Source organism: Trametes versicolor, assembly GCF_000271585.1.
Source record: "Trametes versicolor FP-101664 SS1 unplaced genomic scaffold TRAVEscaffold_11, whole genome shotgun sequence".
NCBI classification, from domain to species: Eukaryota; Fungi; Basidiomycota; class Agaricomycetes; order Polyporales; family Polyporaceae; genus Trametes; species Trametes versicolor.
The window spans coordinates 1,768,302-1,780,674 of NW_007360331.1; the positions used below are offsets into that span (position 1 = coordinate 1,768,302).

Here is a 12,373-nt window from a genome sequence, read left to right on the forward strand (position 1 = left end):
AATCCAGTGTAAAACGTGCCTGCCGATATCGGTTTCCCAGATCGGATCCCCGAGGTTGATATGGGCCCCACCGTGGGGCATATGTTTCTCTTGGAAGTCACATACCGAATTCCATATATTCTCTCCAAACGCACTGATGTCTCCGCCGATCACTTGCACCACAAGGGTGTGGCGGAAATGTTCGGTGAGGTACACGTCCCACTCTGGATTTGGGTTTCCGAGGCGTTCGGGAAGACCAATGTCGAGTGCGTCCTTTGAGAAGATGCGAATGCGATGCCCATCCTATCCCCGAGCTTTTGCATGAGTGCATATATCGTATGACGAACGGGAATTTGAACGTACGGCAACGTCGATGCTGAAAGCGTTTTGGAGCCACAGCTGGTGCACGTCAGCACGCATGGGTACCAAGTTGAAGTGACTACGCCAAGAGATGTCGCCAAGAGAGATTTCTCGTGTCGCCGCGTATGTGGTGATCTGAAACAATCAACGTCTAAGTCGTTGGAACATAATTGGCAAGACAGTCGACACACCTCGCCCCTCAGGTACGGCGGGAAGAACCAGGATAAAACCACGTCCTGACCCGCAGAAGGGTCGCTCGTAGCCCCAGTGAAGATGCATTGGTCGCGGGGTAGGCTGACTTGATCCACTACCTCAGATGGGATGGCGATCTGCACAATCCAACGGTGGTCACCACATCCCTTCAAGTTGTGTGCAAAAAGAAGGATACTCACTATCTCGTCGTACGCTTGTTGGCGGCCTCTGACCACCGCGTTGTATTTGTTTCGCCTTACACGCTCCCAGAGCGTCATAATGCTAGTTTCCTGACCTTGGAAATGAACAGCTGCATCGCTCGGCGGATCCATCGAATCCGCTGTTTAAAGCCACCACATTTAAGCTCACATCTTACAAGGATCGTGCCCGAGCCGCCACTCACCTCCGGAAAAACAAGCGTAGGACCCTGGCTCTAGGATATGCGAGTCAGCGAGGGCGTCCTCGAACAGTGGCCGTGGATAATATTCGAGGAGTCCTCGTTGTTCCATTTCCACTTTCTTCAACACGGGCTTCAACCCTATGTCCCAAGCTACGACCATATCGAACCAACGGAGGAGAGTTTGGGATGTGACCGGGGTGACCTGAGAATTGAAACCTGGCAGTTCCCGGTGAAACTCTGGTCGAAGAAGCTGTAAAATTCCCTCACATGCGACAATCTTTCCCGTCAGGGGCCAGTGGATGAAGACATCAGCGTTGCGGGCATCCGCCTTGGTTGATCTGTAGATGAGAGGCCTGAACTCATTGGAAGGGCTCATTGGAGCGATGTCGATAAGAATGAAGAAGGGTAGGGTAAGATGGGCGATGGGCGATCTGCTGTAGCTAGTTGCCGCCTTGAGAGAGTTGCAAGTAGCTATAACTGCCACAGTCCGCCGCGGAGCTTCATGAAAGCATGATGGCAGTCACGAGTGTTTTGCTCCCACGTGAGCGAAACCAGAACAGTCCTCTATTGCAACACGCACACGCGCACGCACGCACATCCCTCAAGCGCAGGTTTGCTATCCGTACTTCACGACGTGCAGCCAGATTTCACAGCGTTGATCTTAAAATCCAGTCATGTATAGGCCCAAGTACCTCACGAGGAACCGGACGTCGCAGGAGACCATCGCGGCTGCCTCCTGTTCGTCGTACGGCAGGAGTGGACCATGATCAGCAGCAGGGCGAGCCTGGCGTCCCTCCTCAAGCTCCGCGCGCGTATTGGACGAGGTAAAAATCACGCATCCGACGTGATGTGCATCCGCGCGGAGAACGATGCCCAAGTTTGGGCCGCTTCTTGGTGCTTGCGTCGCAACCATGTTTGCGAGAGGCATACGAATAGAGAAACTGACATATCTACGCGTTCTCAGCATCGCCACAACGCCCTGCATTATAGCTTAGCTTTATTATCATTATCAGCTAGCGTGACATCGAGACACTTACCTGGCTTTGGGTTGCACGTCAGGCGAAGCGGCATCCTCCGCCATGAAGCCCTCTCCCTCTTCTCCCTTAGCCGTGCCGCCTTCCTCCAGATCTTCGCCATCCGTTTGGGAGCCATCGTGGTCTTCGGGCGGTGGCGTGTCGTACCTCTCCCAGACTGCGAACGTGAAATCAGTACGTGTCATTGCCAGATATGAGACGGAAGTTTACGTTTGATTTCTGCAACGTCGTCCGGGAAACTACGAGTGTACCACCCGCTGTGCTCGATGCCCTCAAGCACATCGAGGGCGAGTATACTCGAGCCAAAGACATATTTCCCGAGATGAAAGACCATCCCGGCCGTGATGAGCTCGCTCGTGATTGCCATCTCCAAGCAGACGGGGATATGTGAGTTGCGCGTGACGAGCGCGAGCGTGCCCCCAGACGCTGCGCCGATCGCGTCTTCGTACATCTGACGGTATCGCCGCAGATCCTCTTCGCTGTCGCATTCGGCCAAGCGCTTCTGGGGCTCGTACATGGTCGGGTCCCAGTCGACAGTGAGCCAGAGTGGGTACGACAGGGCGTGGATCTGCCGGCCGCCAACGCTCACGCCGTCCCAGTCGATGAGCGCAGCGACCTTGCCCGTCTCGTTGTCCACGATGATATTCTGGATCTCGAGATCCGGATGGCCAAGGTGGAATGGGGCGGAGTCGTACCGAGGGTCCACAAGCGCGCCGACGAACATCCGCAGCAGCGCGAGCATGGAGTTATTCCCAGTCTTAGCGCAGCGCGCGTCCAGTAACGCCATGAGATACTCGTGAACGGAAGAAAAGGGGCCCAGCTCGCCTCCAGAAGCTTTCCCGTCCCCGAATATATAGCCGAGTTCCGGGAGGGGCGCTATGAAGTACGGTCCGTCGGGTTGGACGCGATCCAGCCGCCCGATCTTGTCGAACTCCAGGGTGGCGAGCTCGACCATATGAGCCGCTAGTGAATTGAGGAGGTTCTCCTTCGTCCGCGCCCCAGACCACCAAGAGGAATCGTACCAGATGTCGATGAGAAGGGTACCCTGGACCATATCCATGATCATGTACGGATGCTGGATGGGATTGTTGGTGTCGCACGAGTAGGCGTGTAGCGTTGGAATGGGGACGGTCGTGCGGGCCATGATGTATTCAATTGTGGTGATGTCGAGCTGCATGGATCGGGCGTTGGCGGGTCCCCATTCGTCTACGGGTATGCGGATGACCCATGATGTGGCGTCGAAAAATCGCAGTTCGTAGACGACGTTGTAGGAGCCGGACATCGGGGGAGACACCACTGAGCACTTGAGAGGACTCAGCGTTGTAGGTTGCTCCTCGGAGGTGCCATGAGTAGCAAGATATGCACGGCGAGTCTCCAGAGCGAGTCGCTCGATGATCGTGAGATCTAGGCTCTCGACGAATATGTCCTTGGGCGACGTGTCTGAGTTACAAGCGATGCTAGAAGTAGAACTCATGGCGTCAGGGGTTCTTCGAGTGTAAGAATATCGCGGATGCACCTGGAGGTTGGGGGTAAGGGAGAAGTACCGCTCTGAGTGCTTGCATACCTCGGGCGATGGCCGGGGCCCCAGACCCATAACTCGTCGTCGAGTCAGTACTGTTCGGATGTATTAGTGGAATGTTAGAGTTCATCAGCGGCACGATAATCACTACGAGTGGCTTACCCTGAGCCTCGTTAAAACCGCGGTCATCTGGGTTTTAAGACGAGGCGGTCCACTTAGCATATGTGCAGTCTCCGCAGTATCGGCGATTTGTAGTATCCGCACTGAGGCTCTTAAAGGATGTGCAGAAAGCTTGAGCTCGAGACCAGGTAGCTCGTTATATCTTACCGCGGTGTCGATTTGGGGGTTTGGGCCGTTTGGTGCCACGATGCCGAGTCAGCCTAAGTCAGAGTATGGTAGCTGCCAGCGCTTTGAAAGCATGGTCGTTGTATACGGCGGGGAAGGATGGGAAACGTTCGGAGTGCCATATGTAGCTAGTACATCATAATGTCCGCCGTAGCCCGGTTTCTGCGATATGCGAAAAAGTTCAGTGGCGTCGGGGAGAGCGAAAGTTCAACGACTCACAGTGCTCAGTATACAAACTAGCTGCACCTACAGACAGGCTGCTGCGCACACCTCTGCAGCGCCGTGTGATAGCACCTCAATAGCCTCTCAGTGTGCGGCCACCTAATCGCTCTAGTACTCTTCCACGTCTTCCGGGTCCGTGTGGTGGCCGCGTAGGATGCGCATCGCTAGCGTCCAACGGAAATGTGCGCGCAAGCATTCATCACGCATATCCTTGCTATCGTCTCCTGCCTCGGATTTGAGCGTGGCGACCTCGAGAAACTCGACGGCATGGGCTGTCTCGTCGAACACGATGATCCTGTAGTTGTCCTGATACATATAACCCCGATAAGCAAGTGAGGACCTCGTATGGGTCGGTGGCAGGAACTCACGTCAGCGTCCACGCTGATCGCGTGCGACAGCCAAAGCCGGTGGACATCTGCACGCATGGTCACCAAGTTTGCGGAGACCTGCAATTCTTGTTCTTGTAGCCTCTCTGTGAGCGCACCTAGGGCACATGCCTAGCGCATAGATGTTGGTTATTGTGGGGGTAAACGTCGAAGAAAGGGGGCTTACACTATTGCTTATCGCCGGAGGATAGATCCAGTGAACACCTACACTATGGCCGCCCGTGTCTCCCGTTGATCCAGTGAAAATACACTTGGCTCCATGTCTCTCCCAGGCCCCTCGATGAAGGTCGGGAGTAATCGCATTCTGTTGTGTCTCGTATTAGAGATATTCGAAACCTTATAACGCGAATGTCTCGATACTCACGGTCGGCAGGACCGAGTTCGGGGACTCAGGGTCCAGGTGCTCAATGTCTACCGAATTTGTCTTGAACTCCATCACAGTCTCTAGCATGTATTGGAATGGTCCCAGAATAGTGTCAGGGCTGAAGAAAGGCTCGTTGTCTTCGAGATCCATGCTAGGGTCCACTACTGGCGTGCAGACCTATATCAGATTCTCTACGTTATGATGGCTGCGCGGGAGACTCACCGCCAGAAGAGTCCCTGTAGCAACAGATGTACTCTCCACGCGCGAGCACCTTTGAGCCATCGATCGGGCGTAGGTCGTCGAAGAGCTCGCAAATCCACAGGAGGTCATCCTCATCTTCGTGGATCAATTGCTTCACAGGCATTATGGCGAGATGGCCATCCAAGGGAAAAAATAGTTCAAACCAGCGAAGCATCGTCGAGCCCGTTGGCAGAGGACGAAGCACTTCATCATTGAAACCTGTCGGAATCCCGTTGATCAGCTGGAGGAATACGGTGTAGACGGACATATCCAGGCTTACATGCTACGATCACATCTTTGATTGGAGACCGCCACCAGATGAAGACGTTGGCGTTACGGGATAGGGCCAATTTGGATTCTCGAGCGAATTTGTGGAACAGATTTTCCTCACTGGACGCTTGCATGTCGAGGAATGATGCCAGTGATACTTGGAAGAGGATAGCTGCTGTCACGGAAAAAGCGGCTGGGAGCCTTCGTTCTCTGCGTCCGCTGTACCCCAGTTGCGTGGTCGTCGTGGGTGCAAAATTCGCTGGCAGGAAGTACTCGTGTTGCACACGTGGGCTGTAGGACGCCCACGCGCTTCGCTTGAGCAATTGCAAGGGCTTCACTCCCATGTCGCGTTTGCTGTTGAAGAAGATACTCTCCGCCTCGCCGTGGATCTACATTATGCGACTCACAGAACTAGCCGTCACGCGTACAGTCTTGCATCGGCGAGAATACTCAGCGTTCAGATTGAGACCAACAGCGTGCAGTTATACAGCTATGTAGCATGAAACAGCAATTCGACACGATAGACAGCGCTCTAAACAACTCAATGATGAGATGCATCCAGATAGTCACGAACACTAAACACACCGAGACGCACCTCATCACCCAAGCGACCTCGACCTTCCCCTTACATACCCCAACACCCGCTCCTTCCACACCGGCGGCGCCGCCGCCCCCACCCCGTTCCCATTCCCGTTCCCATTCCCGTTCTGCTGCACCCACGCCCCCTGCGCGCTCGGGCGCCTCCCAAGCCCGAGCCCAACGCGCCCCGCCTCGCGCTTGCGGCGCTCCACCGCGTTCTCGACCGCACTCTTCAACGGGCCCCCATCCGCGCGCATCTGCGTCTCGAGGATGAGGTGCTCCATCTCCTGCGCGAGCAGGCCGACGACCGCGTCCGCGGGCTTGAGCTCGCCGAGGTACGGGAACGTGCCGTCGGACGCCGCGGTGCCCGTCCGTGGGCCGTGCGCGGCGTGGAAGAGCGTCGCGAGGTGAACGTTTGCTATGGGGGCGGGAGAGCGTGCGAGATCGAGATAGGTTAGCCTGGCGGGTGTAGGACGGAGGGAGGGGAAGAGGTAGGGACTTACTTTCGCGCGCCACGGCCGCGGAGAGCGTGGAGATCTGCTGCGCCTCGTTCGCGATCCAGTTTTCCTGGAACTCCGGGGATGGCGCGGGGAACACTACTGGGGCGACGTTCGAGAGCGCGAAGCAGCCGAGGACCCAGAGCGTGTGGAGGAAGCGGACGTGTTGGTATGGGACCCTGTGGGGCCAGAGGAAGGAGAAGAAGCTTGTGTGCGCCGCGATCGTGGGATCGGTGAACACGACGGAGGAGAATGACGTGCCCGATGATGGCGCAGGAGACGGATTGAGGAGGAACAGCAGTTCGTATACGGCTGTAAACGCGAGCATGATGTATCTCCACTAGTGCCAGTCAGCACGTCGAAAGTCGTATATGTGGGTGTATGCACTCACATACGACACTGTGCTCGAGGGGCTGACGAAGGAGAAGAAAATGAGACTGCACAGAGAGACGATGTAGAAGCCCGAGGCTTGTAACAGTCCGTGCCGGACGTATTCCCGGAGAGTGGTGCATTGAGACCAAGACAATGCCTCTGGGCCAAACCTGTTGACTTTGAGAACAAGACAGACGAACAAGCCGGGTAATGGAAGCTCACCTCTCATACGCGAACCGCTTGACAGGAGACTTCAACGCGTCATACGCATCCCGCACTTCGATAAACATCGACTCGCTCTGCGCCCCTGCCCTGTCCGGATGGTACCGCCGCGCGAACTGCCTGTACGCCATCTTCAGCATGTTCTCATCTGCCGTGGGCGCCAGATCGAGTATCTCGTAGTAGTTGGGTTCCATCGTTGCCGACGCGTCATACAGGTTGTACGCAAGGTAGACGAGGGCGAAGAAGAGATATGTCATACGATAGTGGAACGCGTATGCTGGGGTGCCCGGGGGTGGAGGAGGCCGCCGTAAGACGCGTGCGTACGCGACGTGGAAAAATGAGAGGAGCTGGCGGGTGGCGTAGCCGGGGAGGTAGTACCAGGCCGCATACTTCAGGGGGGTGGTGATGAGCATGGTGGGTACGGGGTATTGATTTCGGCACACGGTTCTGCCACTAAAGTCAGTTCAGGCCGTGCTGACGAGAGGCAAGGTCGGAAACCGTCGCATTCGTAAAGACGGATATTGACGCATATAGCTACATGTATTTATGACGTGATGCGCGGCCTCGACAGTGCTCACCTGTGGACAAATAGGTCAGTACTGCACGATACCACTGAACAAGAAAATTGAAAGACTCAGACGGGCAAGGCCCGCACGCATATGATCTCTTGTCCCTGCCCAACGCGCTCGCAAACAACCAAGCCATACAGCCCTCGCTCCTGCCACTTGTACGCACAGAACCACACGTCACGGACATTGGTCTTCAGCCCGGACGCTTATGCCATGCGCCCCGCCACCGGCCACAGCCAGCAGCGAGCAACTGTCTTGTTCACGAACAGAGTACCACATCTGAGACCACCTGCAACGGAGTAGGGCGCCCCCGCACAAGCTTGACTTTCGAACATCAACCCCACGGCACGCCGACACGCAGAACGCGTCGCGCAAGTCGCAGGGCCGGCTGTCGACTCTGCCTTTGTTCGCGCGCCTGGGAGCTCGTGGCGCGCAAACCTTTGAGAGAGTCGCTCGGCGCAGGGAGCGACCGAGTGCGATGCGTGATGTAGGTTCGGCCTTACGGCGTGCCACGGCGTTTTCGTGAGATGGCACGCCGGGGTTCGAACGCTTCGGGGGCTCGAGGGCGAGGCGTGGACGGAGCTCGCGGTTGGACAGGATCGACCCTTTTACTTGGACATCATCGTATCCTGAGAGGAGCGCAGACTCACCTTCTTGTCCGTATCTAAACCATTCCTCTTCGACTTGAGATTTGGCCCAGCGAGGCAGCAGAGGCGCAGTGGTGGTGGTGGTGGAGAAGCAAAGCGTTGCAGCGCAATAAGCGCCTAGTTCGAGTTACATGACGTCGTCCGTCCCTCACTCGCTGGTCCAGGTCGAAGTTGTACTCCCATCGGTCCGCAAGGCAACCCGGTCGCTGCAGCCTACCGAATTATCAAGAGCAGCCCAGCTGGTTCTTGCTGGCGTGTTGTCGGGGAAGCGAAAGGGAAGAAAAAAGTGGCACTCACAGCCAGGCCTCAGGTGCTACCAGGGTTCGAACCTGGGTTCCGGGAAGCTCTTTCTCAAAATCCCGAGTGATAACCACTACACTATAGCACCATACAGCAGCGGGCTCGTTAGATAAATCTATTCAGGTGAACCTTACTCTCGAGCACCCGCCGGCTTCCACTTGAAGTTCCGACGGCCAAATGTCTTGTACTCAACGACCACGATGCCGAAGTACAAACTCATCTTCTTCACACCACGGCCGTCGACGCAAGCCATCTTACAACACCTCTTCAAGCGCTTCCCGAACCACGTCGGTAGAATCGGCGCGTACGGCGGGTGTGCCTTCGTAACTCCCGGCAACGGTACGTCCCGTCCAGTACAGTGTATTGCAGCACGAAGAGCCCCGCGCGCTCATCCCGCGCAGGCCAATTCACTCCGCTCGAAGGAGCGAACCCCACCATCGGCGCGGTAGGCAAGCCCGAGTTCGTCGAGGAGGACCGTGTGGAAGTGCTCGTCCTCGGGAGCCGCCCTCAGGAAGGCGCCGAATCCAAATCCGCTTCCTCCGACTCGGATGCGGGGGTGGGGATGAACGCCGTCTTGCAGGAGTTGAAGAAGGTGCGTGTTGTCGGACCTGTCAGGACGCGCGTTGTTGAACGCAGACGGGGTCCGTGATGTTACCCGGTAGGTCCATCCTTACGAAGAGGTCGCGTACGATGTGTACCGGCTCGAGGAGTTTTAGGTGAGGAAACCCTCGGGCTATGTTGGCGTATCCTCGTGGCATCCCCGGTGAGTCTTTCCTTCGGAGTATCGCTCTCGGGAAGGAGAGCTTACTTCCCAACGGGTAGGCGGCTTCACTCAGGTCATGCTGCGCTCTACGGCGTTCTATCATAAAACCTGTTGATACGCTTCCTTCGTAGATGATCCTTCTGGGATGACGCGAACCACACGGAGCGCGTACACAGAAGCGCGGACAGTTGCGATCGACGCTCGGCTGGCTAGTCATCGGCGTTAGGCACCTATAGGCGCCGTCGTCCACGGCCCGAGTGAAGAGGAATGTACTATGTCAGAGTACTCATTTGACGGGACTAGTACCCTCGGCACGACGCCTGGTTTGGTCCCATCTTGGCAGCAGAATGTGCTCAGACTGGCTACTCCCTGACTGCGAATGTCTGCTCACGCAGACACGACGGGCCGCGGCACTATCCTCACTTTGAAGATCTAGTTGACGATGCAAAGGTCCGAGGATCATTTTCTAGTGAGCATCGGCACCGGGAGTGCCCTGTCCAACAGGCGTCCATGCATACTCGCGATATCGCCGAAACCCTATGCAGTGTCTGCACGTTGCGTCCCATATCCTCGCATCCGTCCACACCGGTATGTACATCTGTCCACCCGCGGTCCGATCCGCCTGCCAGTCGGAGGCGAGGCGCGCAAATTCGTGATGATTTAACGCGCCGTACCGCCTTGGAATCCGATGTGCGACGGCACATCACGCACATCCGCCCGCTGACCGCCCCTTTTACCCAGATTATTGTCCGCCGCACCGCCGCATGCTGTGAGCGTGCAGCAATCCCTGGATGCGACTAGTCCAGGAGCGGCAGCCGAGACCCCCCGTCTTGTCCGCGCTGGGCGGCAATGCTCCGAGAATCACGAGCCTTCCCTTTTGTGACGCCAGCCATCTCGCAGCGTGGGCGCTAGCAAGGCACTAAGCCCGATCTCTGACACAACTCTCTTGTTTCCATTCCGGCCGTTTGCGTCTATATAATCCTCCATCGCCGTCCGGGCCACTCCTTCTCGCCCTCCCTGCCCCCTCCCATCCTCGCACACCCCGCCGCGACGCCGCGCCCGCACTCGACGCGCCGCTGCACGCCTGCGAGCAGTCTCCGATCAGCACGGAACCCGTACGCCTCAGCACAGCTCGATCGCCCGTCCTCTCCCTGTCTCTGCGCCTCCATCGATCCGCCTCGCCCACTTCTCGCTGAACACCCACCGCGATGCGCGCATTCTACTCCCTCTACGAGGAGCCCGTCTTCGAGGAGCCGTCGCCCAAGGAGCGCTCCGTCTTCTACGCCGTCGTCGGCGCGGCGGTCACCATCGCGTCTACCGTCGCTGCGATCCAGATCAACGGCTCGCCGCAATGGCTCTCGCCTGCGTACGTCTGTATCCGGTTCTTCCCCGCTCGAACCGCGCCCTGACCGCATCTGCGTCCCCTCGCTCCCCCTTCGCCGTCCTTCTGCGCGTCTGGTCTCTTGCGCACGCTTTCGGCTGACGCGCACAGGTTTGCAAGCGGCCTATAGTCGGCGCCCTGTGCCGCTGGCTGGGCTTCCCCGCAGACTGAGCGTCCGTGTCGCTGCGGTAGGTGCTGCTCTTTCTCTCGGACAAGGTTTGCGCGTGGCTCGTGATTCTTGACGGTGCTGATCAGGAACTGTCCCTCCCACAGGCTGCGTTAGGCTCGCGCTTCTCGATTATCGCCAACGCGCTATTCATTCACGACCCCGCACGAAGATCCTCTGACTCCCGCGTTACGTACCCATCCCCAAACGTCTACTACGTCGCTTCCTTGCTCGCATTGCCCGCTATCTATACGTCTGGAAGGTCCCGCATCTCCGTCTCGTGTTCAGCATCTATCCACTGTATGTATTAGTGTCCTCCAGGCCCGTCGTTCACCGCGTATATCAGTCTCTCCGTGTACCCATAAAATGCATCTGCGTTGGTCACCAGTGCTGATACGAGCGGCCGCGCATGTTTTCGCTAGGACACACGTGGTTTGCCCTGCGGGCTCTGCAACCAGTAATGAACGAGCGTATGCACTCAAGTTCCAAACACAGGATGACATACCAAGCATATAAATAATTTCCGGTTCACTACTAGTACATCATATCTGTATGTTCGTAGAGGCTCTATGGTACACCAAAATACGCGTCTGACTGCTACGGAGCTCATCAGGATATCGTACAAAGTATGCCTTAGCGTTGACGTCTCTATGAGGGGGCGGTGTGTCCGCCACCCAGGAACCGCCACATCAAGACAATGCAGAAATGTGCTCTAAGCACAAATGGCTTAGGCTGTGGATATGTCGCACTGAGCGCATCATGAGGTCGGGAGTCCAAAAGTGTGCGTGGTAAGCCGCTCAAAGTAATTGAGATGTGTTTCTCGAAAGTGTATATCTTCAGCATATCGTCGACCGGCTAGAGGATAAAACCCGGTTTCAGTAACAGCCCTGCAGTGCGCCTTGGCGAGGTAGCAGATACTCACATAAATACCGACCAGATACCGGTCAAAGCAGCGATGTATGTCCGTACGCAGCAAAAATGCATTTCCACGTACGTCGGCGTTTTCTTTGCTGGATAGAAGTGTCTTTGCCTCTTCTATCGTCGCGTCGCTGACATCATCCCATCCTGCTACCAGTTTCCATGCCTGAACTGCTAATCAGATAGATTCATAACATAGCTTGGACGATGTGACGTACCTCCGGGTGCGCATGCGCAAGAGCCCATATGTGGGCAACTTCAATGCCAGTGAAATCGAATCCCCGATCTCTCAAAACACCCATGACCCCCGACAGCCTGCAGTGACCGTCCCGGAGACGAACTTGCTGGCGAACGTCACCATCCTACATCATGAAGGACAAGATATGAATGCGGTTTGATAACATGCGCGAAGAGGACTTACCCTGATATAATCCGGTTCTTTTTTCTTCTTGCGCTTCTTCTTTTCATCTTTTGGTACAGGCACTTGTTCTTCGGTAAACCCTGCTGCCTTGGGCCTGAGAGCGGGTGGCAGCGCGTACAGTTGTTCATCGTCGAAAATGGGCTCGATGTGCCAGTACCGCGTTTTAGTGACTACTGCGTTCCTCCTTGTGTTAGGAATCCTCTGTGTACTCTCTGTGACATGCTGTG

General features: G+C 56.4%; 5 protein-coding genes and 1 non-coding gene across 6 annotated transcripts; 2 read left to right on the forward strand and 4 right to left on the reverse strand.

The window, feature by feature from the left end:
- Positions 1-2,146: 2,146 nt before the first annotated feature.
- TRAVEDRAFT_133008 (uncharacterized protein) lies at positions 2,147-3,439 on the reverse strand (the record flags this gene model as incomplete). Its single annotated transcript, XM_008044975.1, has 1 exon — positions 2,147-3,439. The coding sequence occupies one exon, from the start codon at positions 3,437-3,439 to the stop codon at positions 2,147-2,149; it is 1,293 nt and encodes a 430-aa protein (XP_008043166.1).
- A 2,334-nt stretch (positions 3,440-5,773) lies between these two features.
- TRAVEDRAFT_31328 (uncharacterized protein) lies at positions 5,774-8,268 on the reverse strand. The gene is made up of 5 exons (XM_008044448.1): positions 8,201-8,268; positions 6,982-7,428; positions 6,779-6,929; positions 6,394-6,727; positions 5,774-6,308 (listed from the first exon to the last, which is right to left on the reverse strand). The coding sequence occupies exons 2-5, from the start codon at positions 7,392-7,394 to the stop codon at positions 5,911-5,913; spliced, it is 1,296 nt and encodes a 431-aa protein (XP_008042639.1). The 5' UTR covers positions 7,395-7,428; positions 8,201-8,268; the 3' UTR covers positions 5,774-5,910.
- A 237-nt stretch (positions 8,269-8,505) lies between these two features.
- Positions 8,506-8,585, reverse strand: TRAVEDRAFT_t187. Its single transcript has one exon. It is a non-coding gene; the product is annotated as a tRNA-Gln (tRNA).
- Positions 8,586-8,697: 112 nt separating this feature from the next.
- TRAVEDRAFT_23443 (uncharacterized protein) lies at positions 8,698-9,213 on the forward strand (the record flags this gene model as incomplete). The annotated part of the gene is made up of 3 exons (XM_008044389.1): positions 8,698-8,836; positions 8,899-9,089; positions 9,160-9,213. The coding sequence occupies 3 exons, from the start codon at positions 8,698-8,700 to the stop codon at positions 9,211-9,213; spliced, it is 384 nt and encodes a 127-aa protein (XP_008042580.1).
- Positions 9,214-10,468: 1,255 nt separating this feature from the next.
- TRAVEDRAFT_23444 (uncharacterized protein) lies at positions 10,469-11,172 on the forward strand (the record flags this gene model as incomplete). Its single annotated transcript, XM_008044390.1, has 4 exons — positions 10,469-10,626; positions 10,808-10,829; positions 10,915-11,107; positions 11,129-11,172. The coding sequence occupies 4 exons, from the start codon at positions 10,469-10,471 to the stop codon at positions 11,170-11,172; spliced, it is 417 nt and encodes a 138-aa protein (XP_008042581.1).
- A 557-nt stretch (positions 11,173-11,729) lies between these two features.
- Positions 11,730-12,075, reverse strand: TRAVEDRAFT_78532 (uncharacterized protein; the record flags this gene model as incomplete). The annotated part of the gene is made up of 2 exons (XM_008044976.1): positions 11,730-11,872; positions 11,940-12,075. Coding segments are annotated over 2 exons (279 nt in total), but the record flags the coding sequence as incomplete, so codon positions are not given.
- Between the last annotated feature and the right edge of the window lie 298 nt (positions 12,076-12,373).

Bases quoted from the DNA above. Each gene is read 5' to 3' on its own strand.
- TRAVEDRAFT_31328 (XM_008044448.1), bottom strand. From the start codon at position 7,394: ATGCTCATCACCACCCCCCTGAAGTATGCGGCCTGGTACTACCTCCCC. The intron at 6,930-6,981 runs GTGAGCTTCCAT...CAAAGTCAACAG, and splicing joins AAGCGGTTCGCGTATGAGAG to GTTTGGCCCAGAGGCATTGT. The intron at 6,728-6,778 runs GTGAGTGCATAC...GACTGGCACTAG, and splicing joins CCTCGAGCACAGTGTCGTAT to TGGAGATACATCATGCTCGC.